This window comes from Giraffa tippelskirchi, chromosome 5, assembly GCF_054371585.1.
Source record: "Giraffa tippelskirchi isolate mGirTip1 chromosome 5, T2T-mGirTip1v1.2.pri, whole genome shotgun sequence".
NCBI classification, from domain to species: domain Eukaryota; kingdom Metazoa; phylum Chordata; class Mammalia; order Artiodactyla; family Giraffidae; genus Giraffa; species Giraffa tippelskirchi.
Genome location: NC_137279.1, coordinates 29,119,059 through 29,132,795, shown reverse-complemented (window position 1 = coordinate 29,132,795; position 13,737 = coordinate 29,119,059). Strand labels below are relative to the sequence as shown.

At 63.3% G+C, this 13,737-nt stretch overlaps 1 protein-coding gene across 1 annotated transcript in view; it reads right to left on the bottom strand.

The window, feature by feature from the left end:
* The window catches only part of PLCH2 (phospholipase C eta 2), a 66,199-nt gene extending 53,041 nt beyond the window's left edge, over positions 1–13,158 (bottom strand). The window contains exons 1-2 of the mRNA XM_081488417.1: positions 13,071–13,158; positions 11,219–11,378 (exon numbers count right to left, since the gene is read on the bottom strand). Coding sequence (XP_081344543.1) covers positions 11,219–11,297 — 79 coding nt within the window. The 5' untranslated portion in view covers positions 11,298–11,378; positions 13,071–13,158. The remainder of the gene's footprint in view (positions 1–11,218; positions 11,379–13,070) is intronic.
* Positions 13,159–13,737: the final 579 nt, after the last annotated feature.

The following is a 13,737-nucleotide window of genomic DNA, read 5'->3' as shown; positions in this document are numbered from 1 at the left end:
TACAGCACACGCTGCCTGGCCTGAGAAAGGGTGAGCCCTCTCCCACCACAGGCACAGGGTCACAGCCTCTGGTCAGGCGCAGGCCAGGGCAGGGCCACCGAGCAGTTGGACCTTGGGAAAGGGGGCCGTGGGGACCCTTCAGACACAGTCCAAGGGCACATGCTCCACCTGCCTCCCCACGCTTTCTGGAACCCCTGATCCTCCCCACAGGGCCGCACAGAAGATGTGGCTATGGGTTGAGTATATGGGTTAAATGCAGAGGGAATATGATGGGGGGTGCTGCTTATCCCAGAATTCTAGGGGAAACAGGTCAGCTGACTCGTGTTCTCACCACCCAGGAGAGAAAATGATGACCTCTGACCTCTGTGAACCCCCTCTGGGGCTACAGCTCTCTGACCAGGCTGTGGGCTCAGGGTACCCTGGCTGATCACAAATGCTGCCGTGAGTGCAGCCTTCGGGTCCCAGGTGCCCCAGTGTCACCTCTCAGGGGTCAGGCACAAAGGAACAGAGAGGACACAGAGCCGGCATATTTTCAGGGGTAGAGAAGGCAATGGGGAAAGGCTAGCCTGGGCAGGAGGTCTGTGGTCACTCTGTGCATCTCAAGCGTCCCCGAGCAGGGCAGGGTGGAAGAGAGGGGCGGGGAGGCCTTCTGCTTCCTGGGCTTCCTCCCTCTGCCAGCCACAGAGGTGTCCACATCCCCAAAAGGATGCTGGCCCCCTAGCTCCACTCGCAGGCCCTGGGCCCCAGGAAGGCCTGCTTCTCCCACCCCCACCAGCACCAGCCCACCTGGGCAGAGCTGCTGCTGAGCCTGGCTGCATCCCATCTGCCACAGCAGTGCCCACTGCATGCACCCCTGCCTGCCAGCACTAGGAGAGGCTGGCCTGAGGCCAGAAGCGGCACCTGCAGCCCCAGGAGACATGCCAGCCCCCTCTCTGCACAATGTCCACCCAGCACCCACATGGCAGGGCCCCTGTTGCGCCGTCCACACCCAGCAAGAGAACGTGGCCTCCGGACCAGGGCTCTGAGGGCGCAGTCTCAGCTCAGACATCCATCCCCAACCAGGGCAGGAAAGTTTGCAGGGGGCGGCCCCCAGATCCCTCAGCCCGCACCTGCAGCCTCCAAGAGAGCCCAGGACCTTTCCTGTGCTATCCTACACCCATACCCCGGCCCAACCCCTCCAAGATCAGGGCCCCCTCGCCGAAGTCTGGATCTCAGAAGCAGCTCGACCCACCAGGCGGTCGCGGAGGCCGGCACGAGGGGAGCCGCTCGCGCCCCCTCCCCGCTGGGGCCCGGACCCGGAGCCCAGGGCAGCGGCGCCCCCGCGCGTCCACGGAGCCCAGGGCGCAGCAACAGGAGCGGCGCGGTACCTACTGTGCTTCCGCGGGGCGGCTCCCGCGTCCATTGTCTCCGAAGCGACGGCGGCGGCGGCGGGGGGCGGGGGGGTCCGCGGCGGGCCGCGGCAGTCCCGGCTGGGGCGCTGTCAGCGGCCGGCTCGGGGCTCGGGCTGGGGCTGGGGCTCAGGCTCGGGCGGCATCGCCCCGCTGACTCGGAAGCCCGCGGCGGGCTGTGCGCGCGGCGGGCTCGGAGCGCTGACACTGCGCCCCGTGGAGGCGCCGCGCGCGGAGAGCGCTGTCACTCGTGCCTCCCGCACCACACCCCCTGCCCGCCCCGCGCGGGGAGGGGGCCGGGGGCGCGGGCTTGCGGCCGGCGCAGAGCTGCGGGCGCGGGCAGTGGAGCCGGAGCGCAGAGCGCTGGGCGCCGGGCGCATAGTGGGGCCAACCGACCGGCCCCGCGCCGGCCCAGCCAAAGTATAATACATTCTGGGCAAGGATGTGCCGGCAGCCTCCCCGCCCCGCCCCCACTCCCCCTCTCCTGGCCTCGGGTAGGCAGGGCCTCGGGACCAGGAAGGGGGCGGGGCCGAGAACCGCTTCCCCATCCCAAGACAGCGCACTTGTGGAGCCGGCAACTCGGCTCCGTGAGACGGGTGTGTGCCAGGCGTTACTCTCCCACCACACTCCCATCCACCGCCACCCTGGTGCTTGAAGCCGGGACCTGGGCCACCCCTCACCCAAGGCGTAAGGTGGCACGTGCAGACACCTGCAGGAGTGCCTGGAGCTGGTGGGGAAGGGGTGGCGGCCCAGCCCCAGAGCGATTCCTGGGCAGGACACCAAGTACCCCCCCACACTCAGCTCACATCAGGGGGCCGAACGCCCTGAGTCGGAGGAGGGGCACTTAGCTGCCGCTGTCTTGAAAACTGCGACACTCCCCCCATCCCCCCGCAGTCGGGAGAGAGCCTGGACACCAGGGGCAGCAGTGGGAACTGCCCACTGCCTGCCCACCACAAAGGACAACACTCCCTAGCAGCTGCCCCAGCACACTCCTTGTCAAAGTTCCAGGTCCTTCGGGGCCCCCTAAGCAGTAACACACAGGCTCTGGACCCTGGTCCCTCCTTCGTGGGACCTCCTAGCCAGATCAGACTTCCTGAGAGCTCCCCACCACCCCTTTCTACTGCAGTGGAGGAGGCAGGGACAGGCCGGTCAGAGAGCAGGTCCAGCCAGGCACCGGTGTCCAGAGAGGCCAAGATCCTGCCCACCGGCCCTGGTCTAGTAATGACAGGAGACAAGATGTAGCCTCGGGTCCTAGCTCCCCACAAACCTGTGCAGATGTAACCTCGGCTCAACCCCTCCCCTCTCTGGCCTCAGTTTCCCTGAATATAAGACCCGTTGGTCTCTAAGGTTCTTTACAGACTGCTGCAGCCTGGAGAGGCCCAACTTTCCCCAGGCTGCATGGTAGGTGCCATGATGTGCCATAGACCACGGGGTGGGCCTCAAGATGCCTCCCAGGCAGGGCCTCGCTGACCCCCGAGAGACAGCATGATGGCACTGGCCAGGGCCAGCCTATCTCCCGAGGGTTTCTGCTTTCCCGGTGCACTGGACAAGGGATGAACTCCTGCTCCCAGCCCTGCCTGCACACCTTTGCTAGGAGCTGCAACCAGGCAAGTACTTGGGGATGCCTGTCCAGCCAAGGCTGACCTGGCTCTGGCAGCCTCTGTTCAGGGTGGCATCAGGCTCTCCCACTGGGCTGCAAACTGGAGACAAAGACCCCCCCAACACTTCCAGTCAGAGAGATGCATTCAGAGCTACAGAGGCAGCAGTCAGGGCACGCCCCCACCCCCTACAGGGATGCACCCTCCGTGCCCAGGGGACACAACTGAGAGCCCAGGACCCAGGGACAGAGAGACACCAAGACACCCAGACACACAGAAACCAAGGGCAGTGATGAGACAGGGAAACCGGGCTTGCTCCCACAGGCAGCCAAAACTTAAATGCAAATTGGAAACGTTGAAAGAAGTCTCCATCCTGAGCCAGAGACTCCAAGAATCCCCAGAGAGGACCACAGAAGCTCTAGGACTCAGGGCCTCCAAGCAAGGAGGCTGCACAAAGCATGGGGTGTCTGTGTGTGGATGCGCCTGCCGCACGCAGTGTGCAGGGTCTGTGTGGACACTCCTACTGCACTCGGCATGTGGTGTCTTTGTGGACATGCCCTCCAGATCCTTTGGGGGCAGCCTCAGCATCCAGGATGGACAGCCTGCTCCCCCCTCACCCACCTGTGCCCCCACTAAGACCCCCCGGCCACCCTTCCTTACCCATGTGTCCCTGGCTGGCTGCTATGCAGGTCTCCCCATCACCCCCTCTGGCCTCAGGGCCTCCCTCCAAAGCACCCTACCCCTGCTTCTCCTACACTGGCCTGAGCAGGCTGCTCTGGCTCCAAACCCTCAGGGACTCTGCTCTCCTGTCACTTAACACAGACCACTCAGCCTGGTGCCCGGGGCCCCACCCACTGGCCTCCACCCCTCTCACTTGGCTCCCAAGGCCTGGAGTGAGACACCTCCTCCAGGAAGCCTTCCCTGGTTCCCTCATCCTCCAGGCTTACTCCCTCTAGGACTGCCACACAGAACTTCCCTTGAGATGTCACAGGGGCCTTGCCCTGGTTTCCAGTCTGTCTCCAGCAAGATGATAAGGGCACTGCAGGCAGGGCACCCTGTGCCCACTGCTCCCCCAAACACACCAGCCTCTCTGGCTGCAGGTGGCCTCAGGCACAACTGTTCTCCAGACTGACCCGCTGCCCGAGGCATCTGGAAACCATCCCCATGGGCAGCGTTGCCTGGCTCTGGGAGCAGCAGGTGGTCCAGGCAAGAGCCCAAGGTCACCCCTGAGGGCAGAGGCCCAGAGACACACACGTAGAGGCGGCAAGGGGCACAGCACACGCCATGGGCAGAGCAAGAGCACGCTCACCAGATCAATAAGCATAACTGGGTGAATGTGCAATTCTCACCCGCTAAATTTAGAAAGTGTTTCAGTTTTCACCAGCATCTGGTCTTAAGACATCTCGTTCTCCATCAGAACTCAAGACAACATGCAGGATCAGAGCCAGCCCGTCTCCCGCCTCTACACACAGCACAGGGGGAAGCCCTGACTGGCCAGCGCTGGCCTGGGTGGCAACCAGCCATCTCTATGGGCACCAGAAGGGGAGTGGGTGAGCTGCCCCCAGACCCCCGGGAACTTTGCTGCCCCAAGATGGCGCCAACTGGGGGGATCTCTGATGGGCTGGAGGTCTCTACAGGCTCTGCCAGCCCTTAGGAACCATTGATTCCTGACCCTGCTTTTCCTTGGAGAGGGAGCTGAGGTGCAGGAAGAGGAAGGCACCTGCCCCAGGCCTCCCCCGCCAGAGACCAGGTTGCTGGCCCCCAAAGGGTGGGCACTTTCATCTGGGTCTGGCAGGACAGGAAGGGTGCCTGAGCTGGGGTCAGGACTCAAGGGGCCTGGTCCAAGCTGTGTCTAATGTGGCCATCCACAGGGCCAGGACAGCCTGAGCCCCTGGGTCGGTCAGCAGGGCCCGAATCTGGATGAAGGAGGTAGAGCACATAAGCAACAACCCCCCCAACCGTGGGCTATCAAGTCCTGGGACCTGCAGGGGAGCTGCCCGTGGACAGGAAGGGTGGGAGGCTGGTGCGCAGGCAGGGGTGGGGCAGAGGGCTGCTTCCAGTGCAGGAGCCAAGTTCAGCTGGGGAGAAAACAGTTGGCAGCTACAGCTCACGGCAGCGTGGACGTGAAGGTCAGCAGGCTAGGGAGGAGGTATGGATGGGGCTGCGGTGGGGAGGGGAGGGCAGAGTCCTTGACCTGCCCAAGCCAGGGGTGGCTGGAGGTGCCCTCTCTTGGCCCCAGGTGGGGAAAAGGACAGGATGGAGAAGCACAGCACCCTCCATGTCTTCCCTGAAGGCACCCCAACCCACCCTCGGTGCCCACCACTGCCTTCTCACCTAACTGGGGGTCATTGGCCCGGGAGCGGCAAGGAAGGACCTGGGTGACAAGGAGGGAGATGGGTGGGGGAGGAGAGTGTGCCTTGGACAGTGGGGAGGGACAGAGAGAGAGGGTGGTCAGAGCACAGGAGGGTGGTCCTAGCAGAGAGACCCTCCCCAGGGCCACCCCAGGGGGGACTCTGGACCAGGAGACACTGGGGCCTGCCCCTCTTCTTATCCCACGCCCAAGCCCCTGGCCTATTCCACCCACCACTCTTATGAACCAAGTATGGCTCCCATGCAGCAGCCAGCCCATTCATTCCCTCACTTGTTTGTTCCTTCAGTCTTGTAAACACTGACAGACACCCTTTGTGAGTCCCCAGGGTACCCAGTGGGATGACTGGAAATTCAGTGGGCCCCCATCCCAAGACCCCTGCCCTGGAGGCCTCTGCCCACTGACCAGCATGAGCCAACCAACTTGCCTTGTACCCTGGTTGATGAAAACTGTCACAGCTGACACTAGGCGGCTCCCTGGAGGGAGCACAGCAGGAGGGATCCTCAGAGGGGAGGGGCTGAGCAGAAGAAGAAGGGCTGGGGGTGCGAGATAGGAAAGGGATGCAGGAACCAGATCACAGAGAGTCTTAGAGACAAAAGTGAGGAGGTGTTCTTGGGTCAGATCCAGAAGATAAGTAAGACAGGTGGTTAGTGGGGAGGGGCCAGAAGAGGGGAGTTGGGAGGCTGTGCAACAGGAGGTCTGGCTGCAGGCCTTGTTAGGCAGATGTGGACACCCAGGTGGCTCAGACAGGCAGGGCCATGGGCATGGAGAAAAGTGTGGGGACCCGAGACGTTGAGGAGCAGGACTTGGGCTCCTGGACTGTGGGGGGCAGTCCTTTCCTTTCAAACTGAGCTGACATCAAATTCTCATGCTGATGAGTCTGAGATTCGGGCAGCGCTGTCTGACTGGCCTTGGGAGGTCCATGGTGCACGTGGCCAGGAGGGGGGCCTGGGCATCTTGAGTGGGGTGACCCTGGTGGGAATGGAGAGTGGACCTCAAGTCTCTGGGGTGGGCAACCATGCTCAGAGAGCATGGGGTCTGAACCGGGCAGAGTGGCACCCTGCTGATTCCCAAGTGCCCCCCTCGTGGCCAGCTGGATGGAAAGCAGACCCCGAAGCTGTCCTCCAGGGGCCAGGTCTGGACTACATTCTTCTTTTCCCACCAGCTCGGGTCTGGAGTCCTGTGCCCGCACACGCTGAGAGCTAGCTGTCCCCTGCCCACATGGCTGTCCAGCCCAGTGGGAGGACAGAGGCTGTGGGCACGGGGCTCCGGGTAGGTCCTGGGAGGGGCCAAGCAGGACTTCACGCCCCTCACCCCCACACCCACTCCCACCTGAAGGGTGTCCTTCCTGGCCCCACCCCTCCTCATCTAGCCAGACTCAGGAGAGATTGGACCAGGCCCCTCACCATCCCTGCAGAGAGCTCCCCACCTGCCACCCCTAACACCCCTCACCTCACAAACACATTTATACACCCTCTGGCCTCAGTGAAACCCAAACAACTTCTGCTGAGCATGCTACTGGCCTGGCTGGCTTCCTCTGGCCAGGATGGTTGGTACGGTGCTTGGAGAGTGAGCCACCAGCCCAGTCAACTCAGAGGTATCCTGTGTCCAGTGCATGAGGGCCCCTGCTCCCCTGGCTTCACTCTGGAAACCCCTAAGACCAGGTTTCCTCCCACAGGAAGCAGCTTCCAGGCTACCAGCTGCAGCCCCCGACTGTCCGCTGGCCCCAGACAATGGACTGGCCGCCCCATCCCCTGCTTCTATCTGCAGCGGCCCCTTTCCTTCTCCTGATCAGGATTCAGTGGTCTGGCCCCTCTTTCCACCCACTCCCCTGTAGACCCAGCAGAATGGTCTGGGGCTGTCTGCTTCCCCACTTGCCGTCATAGCCAGGTCTCTGTCCCAGGGCCCGGCCCAGCTCTGACATGTGCCAGGTTCCTGGTGCGTGGGTAGTTGGGAGATGCAGGCCCCACACTTGTCAGAAGAAATCTCCCCTGTGCAGAAGCTCTGAGCATGGGGGATCCCCATGCCACCCCAGGTGTTGAGGCTAGGGTATCCCTCTGCACCCAGGCCCTGGGTGGATGCCCAGGACCAAAACAATTCATGGCTTCATCCACACAACCAGCCCAAGATTCATGATGACAAGGAGCGTCAGTGCATGTGACACCAGGAAGAGGGGCCTGCAGGATCAGAGAGAGGACGTGATCAGAAAGGTCCTGTCCCCTTGTCCACCTGGCCAGGAAACCTTGCAGTCGAGGGCTCCTCTACTTGCTTGGGTGGGGCATATCCTGGTGGAAACACCCTAACCACACTCTCCAAGACTGGGGAGTCTAATTGGCCTGCTCACCCTCTGGGCCACCTGTTAGAACTGTGTGTAAATGAAGAGTTAATAGGCCATGAGTGAGCACCTGAGGGAAGCGGATGAGCTCACAGTCCTTGAACTTCATAACGTCTACTTCATCTACTCACAGGCAGGGTTTGGTTTTGTTTCTCTAAACCAGGCTGCGGTCTAGATTCCTGGGGATAAGGACCCTCCATGAGGGGAGCGTGCCCCTGCCCAGAGGCCCCCAGGGATGTCCAGAGAATGAAGGAGCCCAAAGCTGCAATTGTCCAGGGAGCCACAGTCACTTTGCCCAGATGCAGATCGCCCTGAAGGTGAGCCCACGAGTCCTGCCTCCTCCAAAAGAGCCTACAGCCCCGCACCAAGCAAGGAAAGGCGGCCGGGGAGGCTGGAGCAAGTGTACCAGACGCCGAGGCTGCCCAGAAAGCTGAAGGCAGTAGCTTCAAAGAGCTTGGCACAATCAAATGCCAAGACCATGGCGCCTCCAAGGAAACAACCAGAGGCGCAGACTGAAATGCCTGCATAACTGCCAGCGCTCACAGGCTCGCTAGGTGCTCGGTGGTGGCTGAGGCACCGCGTCCACCGGAGTGAGGCAGCCAGGAAAATTCATGCTCTGGAAGAAGATGCGAAGGTTAGAAGGGAGCCGTAGGTCTAGGCTCCCAGGGCGGGGCTCGACAGGAGGGAGCTGGACAGTGAGAGGCACAGGTGGTGACCTGCAGCAGCTAGAGCCTGCACACAGAGGTTCAGGGAAGGGTGTGCTCTGTGCCTCCAGACCATCTCCTCCAGCAAGTCCTGTTTCCACCCTCAGCAGAAAAGAAACACAGCGAGGCCAGCACAGGGGGAACCAACTCCCAGGTAAAGCAGGCGGTCTGAACACACTTCGAAGCCCCAGGAGTTCACACTCCTGCCGTGTAGACTCACTCCAGTCCCAGCCCCTAGCCTCACGGCCCAGAGGCTACAGCCGACACAGACCCTCCAGCCCCAAGGTCAGCAAGGACACCCACTCCACTGCCCCAGCACTGCAAGCCCCAGGGTGGTGGGGGGCCAGACCCACGCCTCGAGCCCCTCCCATGGCACCCCCAGATCCATAACCTCAGGGCAGCTCATTTGCGCTCTCCTGCCTGTTGCATGGGACTAAGTAACTCTAAATGCAAGAGAACCTGGGTAGGAGACCATGCTGTGGGGGTGGGGCCTGGCCCCACTCTGTCCACCCACCCAGGCCCAGTAGGAGCTGGTGTGTGTAGTTTGCTCTGGGCCAAGAGCCGTAGGCCGAGATGAGAGCCAGAGAACATGAGCCACACCAGCCACACGCACTGCCCAGGCTGAAGCAGGGCCTGCCCCCATCGTGGACACCGTGGACACAAGTCCAGTGCCACCAAGTGGGCACCAGGTGGGTCACTGGCCCCACAGCCCGAGTGACCAGGACTCCAGAGCAACCCCCAGGCCCCCACTTCCTGGGGGCCTCTGCCCCGCCCACCCCACTGGTTCCAACTTGGGGACAGAACTGGTCTGGCCAGGGCAGCCACTGTGGCCCACAGAAGCCCAGACGTGCTTCAGTCCAAGGCAAGAAGGAGCCTCCTGACCGTCCCAGACAGCTTCCAGGACACACTGGCCTGCTTCGCCGGCTCTGAGCCTGTCACCCAGCCCATGGGCCTCCTCTACCCTCCCATGCTCACCAGGGCTGCCTCAGGACCTTCTGGAAGGACTTCCAGGCCAGATCAGGCCCCCGCCCAACCCTGCCAGCCCTGCCCTCAGCCCCACACCCAGCGCAGGACCTAGCCTGACGTCAGCATCAGCGAGCCAGGAGTGGGGGAGACAGGAAAGCATGGGGGTGGGGGCTGGGAGCAGGGGGAGGGACATCAGTCTAAGGGTGGGGCCCCCTTTCCTCAACATCACAGCCCCTCCCAACAGCCAGAACTGCCAGAGGCCCAGAGGCCTCCCCTTCCTTGGGTGTCCATCCCAGACTGAGGTGAAAGGCAGGCCCTGAGCCCAGGCAGGGGACCGCATGCCTCCAAGCAGACACCCCCTCAGGTGGAGAAGGCTTGTCTGGGCGCATCCAGGGAGTGTGAAGGAATGAGGTGGGCGGCTCCCTCCGGGCCCGGGGAGGGGGGGAAAGGGAGCGTAACGCCCACAGTTGTGCACACACTCTCAGCTCCATGCGCTCTGCTGCGGGCACGGCCCCCCAGGAAAAGCAGGCTCTCGTGTGCACGAGAACACACACACACACCCACACACATGCAGGCGCGCCCCACTGAGACACAAACCTGTCATCATGCCCACAGCCCGGTGCTAGCCGGGCACCATGCAGACCCCCACCCAGGACATCCCAGGAGAGTCAGGGTCCCCTGAGCTGCTGTGTCTGCCAAGGAGGCGCCAGGAAGAGCACCCCCCCTCCAACAACAGGCAGAGACAGACACACTGCACAACAGAGGGCCCAGCCAACCAGCCAGAAACCTGCACCCCAGGGTCTCTCCCTCTGGGTGGTTGAGAGACTGCCCCCGGGCACCAGGCCAACCACACACCTGAGAAGGAAACACTGCCAAGATGCAGTGTGCCGGGCCCCTGAGTACTGCCCCCATGGCCCACCCACCCCCTGGGTGGGCTCAGCCCCCCTCATCCTGCAGCTCCTGGCTCAGGGCTGGCAGGCCCAGGGCAGGGAGGGGCACACACGCTATGGCAACCTCAACTCAGCCCAGCATGCTGGACCTCGGGGCAGACAGCAGCCAACCGCCCTGGGCGGGGAGGGAACAAGACCCCCATCTTCCTGTAAATCTGCCACACGGAGCGCTGCGGGCATGGTCTGTCTGGTGGGATGTGGAGCCTGGGCAGCCCAGGGAGGAGCAGGGCACCTCCGGGCGCCCACCCTCCCCTCAGGCAAGGGCTCACACCTGGCCAGGTCCACCCACACACCTGCGCGATTCCAAAAGTTGGAAGTCGAGATGCAGCAGACAGATGTTGGGTGATGGACGTGAGAAGAGTGGAGAGCCAGGGTGTGGGGGCAGGTGGAGCCCATGGTTCCCGCTGCGTAACCGCACCCAGCTACGCCCATGAGGTCTGTGTACTTTCCAGTCTGGACACTAAACTCCCATGGTTTTTAAAATCAAGAAGACAGCAGGCTCTTCAACCCACACAACCCACTTCTGAGGCCACAAGTGTCCCAGCCAACAGGCCACAGGACACCAGGAAATGCACACCAAGGGCCAGCACTGGAGGCACGGCACGTGGTCATAGAAGGCCCAGACCAGCTGAGGACCCCCCCAAGCCAACGCAGGGCTCGCAGGGGTCTGACTGAGCTGGACGGAGCCGGAGAGAGAACTTCATCCCCCAAGCTGTCTTCCTAATAAGTGTGCTTGTGCCGCTGTGCCGCTTCCCCTGTCCCAGGAGATATCCCGCTCCTGGCAGCCCACGGCACCCCCCACCTTTCCAGAGGAGCAGGCCCTGACCCTTTCCCTGGGTGGGACCAGGACATCACACCTGCCGGGTGAGCTCAGAACCACATCACCGTCTGGCTGGAGACCGCACTCACCCACGGGCACGATGTTGGTGGTCAGGAAAGGCCGTCTACTCTCCAGATCAGGGCCTGGATCCTCGGGCGAGGGCGCCATCACAGAGGAACCTTGGCTCTTGGCAGTGGGGCAGCAGGTGAGAGGCAGGGCTGACCTGGATTACTAGCTGAGGCCGGCCATCTGCAGGAGGCACGGAGGGGCTGCACTGAGGTCCCTCTGCCAGAGGGCCCCTGCCACGTCCCCTGCCCAGATGGAGTCTGGGCCTGCCCCTCACCACATGTCAAGAGGCAGGGGCTGCGAGGCTGGTGGGGCAAGGCCTGTCCAGCCGTCCAGGTCAATACTGGGGCAGGAAGGCAGGAGGCGGCTGAATGGCAGTCCAGCCCCTCTCCCTCTCCAGGGCAGGGTGCAGGGCAGCCTGGTGGGAGTCAGGCAGGAGGGCGACCCCGCCCACCCGGAGTATGAAGGCTTTGGGGGAGGAGCCGATGCAGCCAAGGGCTTCCCAGGGGGTTCAGTGGTAAAGAATCCACCTGCCAGTGCAGGAGATGTAGGAGACGTGGGTCTGATCCCTGGGGAGGGGGGGGAAGATCCCCTGGAGAAGGAAATGGCAACTCACTCCAGGATTCTTGCCTGGAAAGTCCCATGGACAGAGGAGCCTGGCAGGCTACAGTCCACGGGGTCACACAGAGCTGGACACGACTGAGCACGCACATATACGCACAGGTGCAGCCAGAGGCCAGGACCATATCAATGGCCTCATCACCCGAGTGCAACTGCATCTCTCTGCTGGGACTTGTCCCACAGCTCGATAAATTTCAAAGGCAAAACGGGGTGTTTTTACAGAAACCAGCCAGCCACTTCTGCTGTAGATAGTGCTGGATGCCCTGGCCACACAGGGGCCCCACAGACCACAGGGGGAGCCCAAGGCACAGCTGGGCCCCCCTCCGCCCTTTCTCCAGCCCTCAGGTCCCATTACACCTGTCACCCCCAGGTCTGCGATCTCGGGCCCTCCCAGCCACCACTTGGTCTGGGCAGCGGCTCAAGGCCATGCTGGCCTCTCAGGCTGCCCCCCACCCCTGGGCAGGCTGACTGGGCTCTCACCACCCCAAGTGGGCCCAGGCCCCGCCCGGCCTCCTTGCAGCCTGCACAGAGGCTCTGTCGCACCCGGGCCTCTGTTCAGGCCCCTCACTGCTCCCCCCACCTCCCCCGCATCTACCCAGCTCCTCACTCGCCCATCCATGTCCTTCCATAGGCTTCCTCAGTGCCTACTCCCTCCTCTGAGACTCCTCCCCAGGGGCACAGAGAGACCACAGAGGCCGGGATGGGGGCCTTGGCCACTGGGCTCTGGAGCCCTCCTGACATGCACAGGACAGAGCTTCTGAGGCCTGGCCCTGGGAGGGACATTGGGACACCTAGGCTCTCAGACCCTGGGAGCCACGCTCTGCTCAAGGGGAACAAAACAGCTGGGGGTGGGGGCAGCACCCCCCAAGGGCCCCTCAGAGCAGCCCTACTTTGTGTCCCTTCTCCGGCCCCCCCGGGAAGAAGGGCCCCTCCTCCACTCCAGCAGGCTTCACCCCTCTAGGCTCTCCTCTTGCCCCCCCACCCCAAGATCAGCAGCAGCACCCCCAGAATAGGCTGCCACTCCCCAGACCCAACCGCCAGGGTCCCCCACCCCAGCCTTGCTCATCCCCTCCCTGCTCCCCCAGGAGTTCCCCGGGGTCCTGCTCGTCCCATGAGCACAGGGGAAATGCCACACAGCCCTCTGTCCAGCCCAGAGGCCTCGTCTGCCCCAGCCGGGCTGGGCCCACCCTCACCCTCCACAGGCCCACTTCCCATCCTGGGCACCCCTTGCCACGGCCCAGACCCCCAGCTCACCTGCAGGTAGCTTCTCTGAGGTGACTGGACCCCCACGGCCCCTTGGCCACACAGCCCAAGAGGCGGGCACCGCTCCTGCCGCCCTGCCGGCTGCTGCCGGGGATCTAAGCAGGCCTGCGCTTCCTGCTGCGGCGGGAGCCCAGGAGCCGTGCCCAGACACGTCTGGCGGAGCGGGGCCGGGCGTGGGGCTCGGGCTGGCACAGGAGAACCTAATTAGGCAGCAGCACCCACTGCGCACCAAGGCGAGGCTGAAGAGGACTGTGAGGTCAGCACCGGCGCCGTGAGCCCTCGCTGCCGGCCCTGCCCCCAAGCCATGCCAGGGCCCTGATGGTGCCCCTCATTCCAGCCACCCCAGCCCCCCTGGGGAGGGTCCCCAGCTCGGCCCTTCCTCCTCTCATAGGCTGACCCCCAGCTAAGGAGGGGGCACCTTCCAACTCAAGCCTCCAGCCTCTGCCCAGACCCCAGCCCAGATGCCAGCATCAGGCTGGGAACTGGCCGCTGCCCATGGGTGTGCAGTCAGCATGACGTCACTAAGAATCAGGCTGAGTGGGTGGGGATGGGGCCAAGAGGCCCACTGGACCCCTGCCTCTCAGAGGCCAGCCAAGACAGGGCGGGAGGGTGGGTGCCGCTGTCGACACACCAGGAACTGCTACTTGGCAGCCACTTC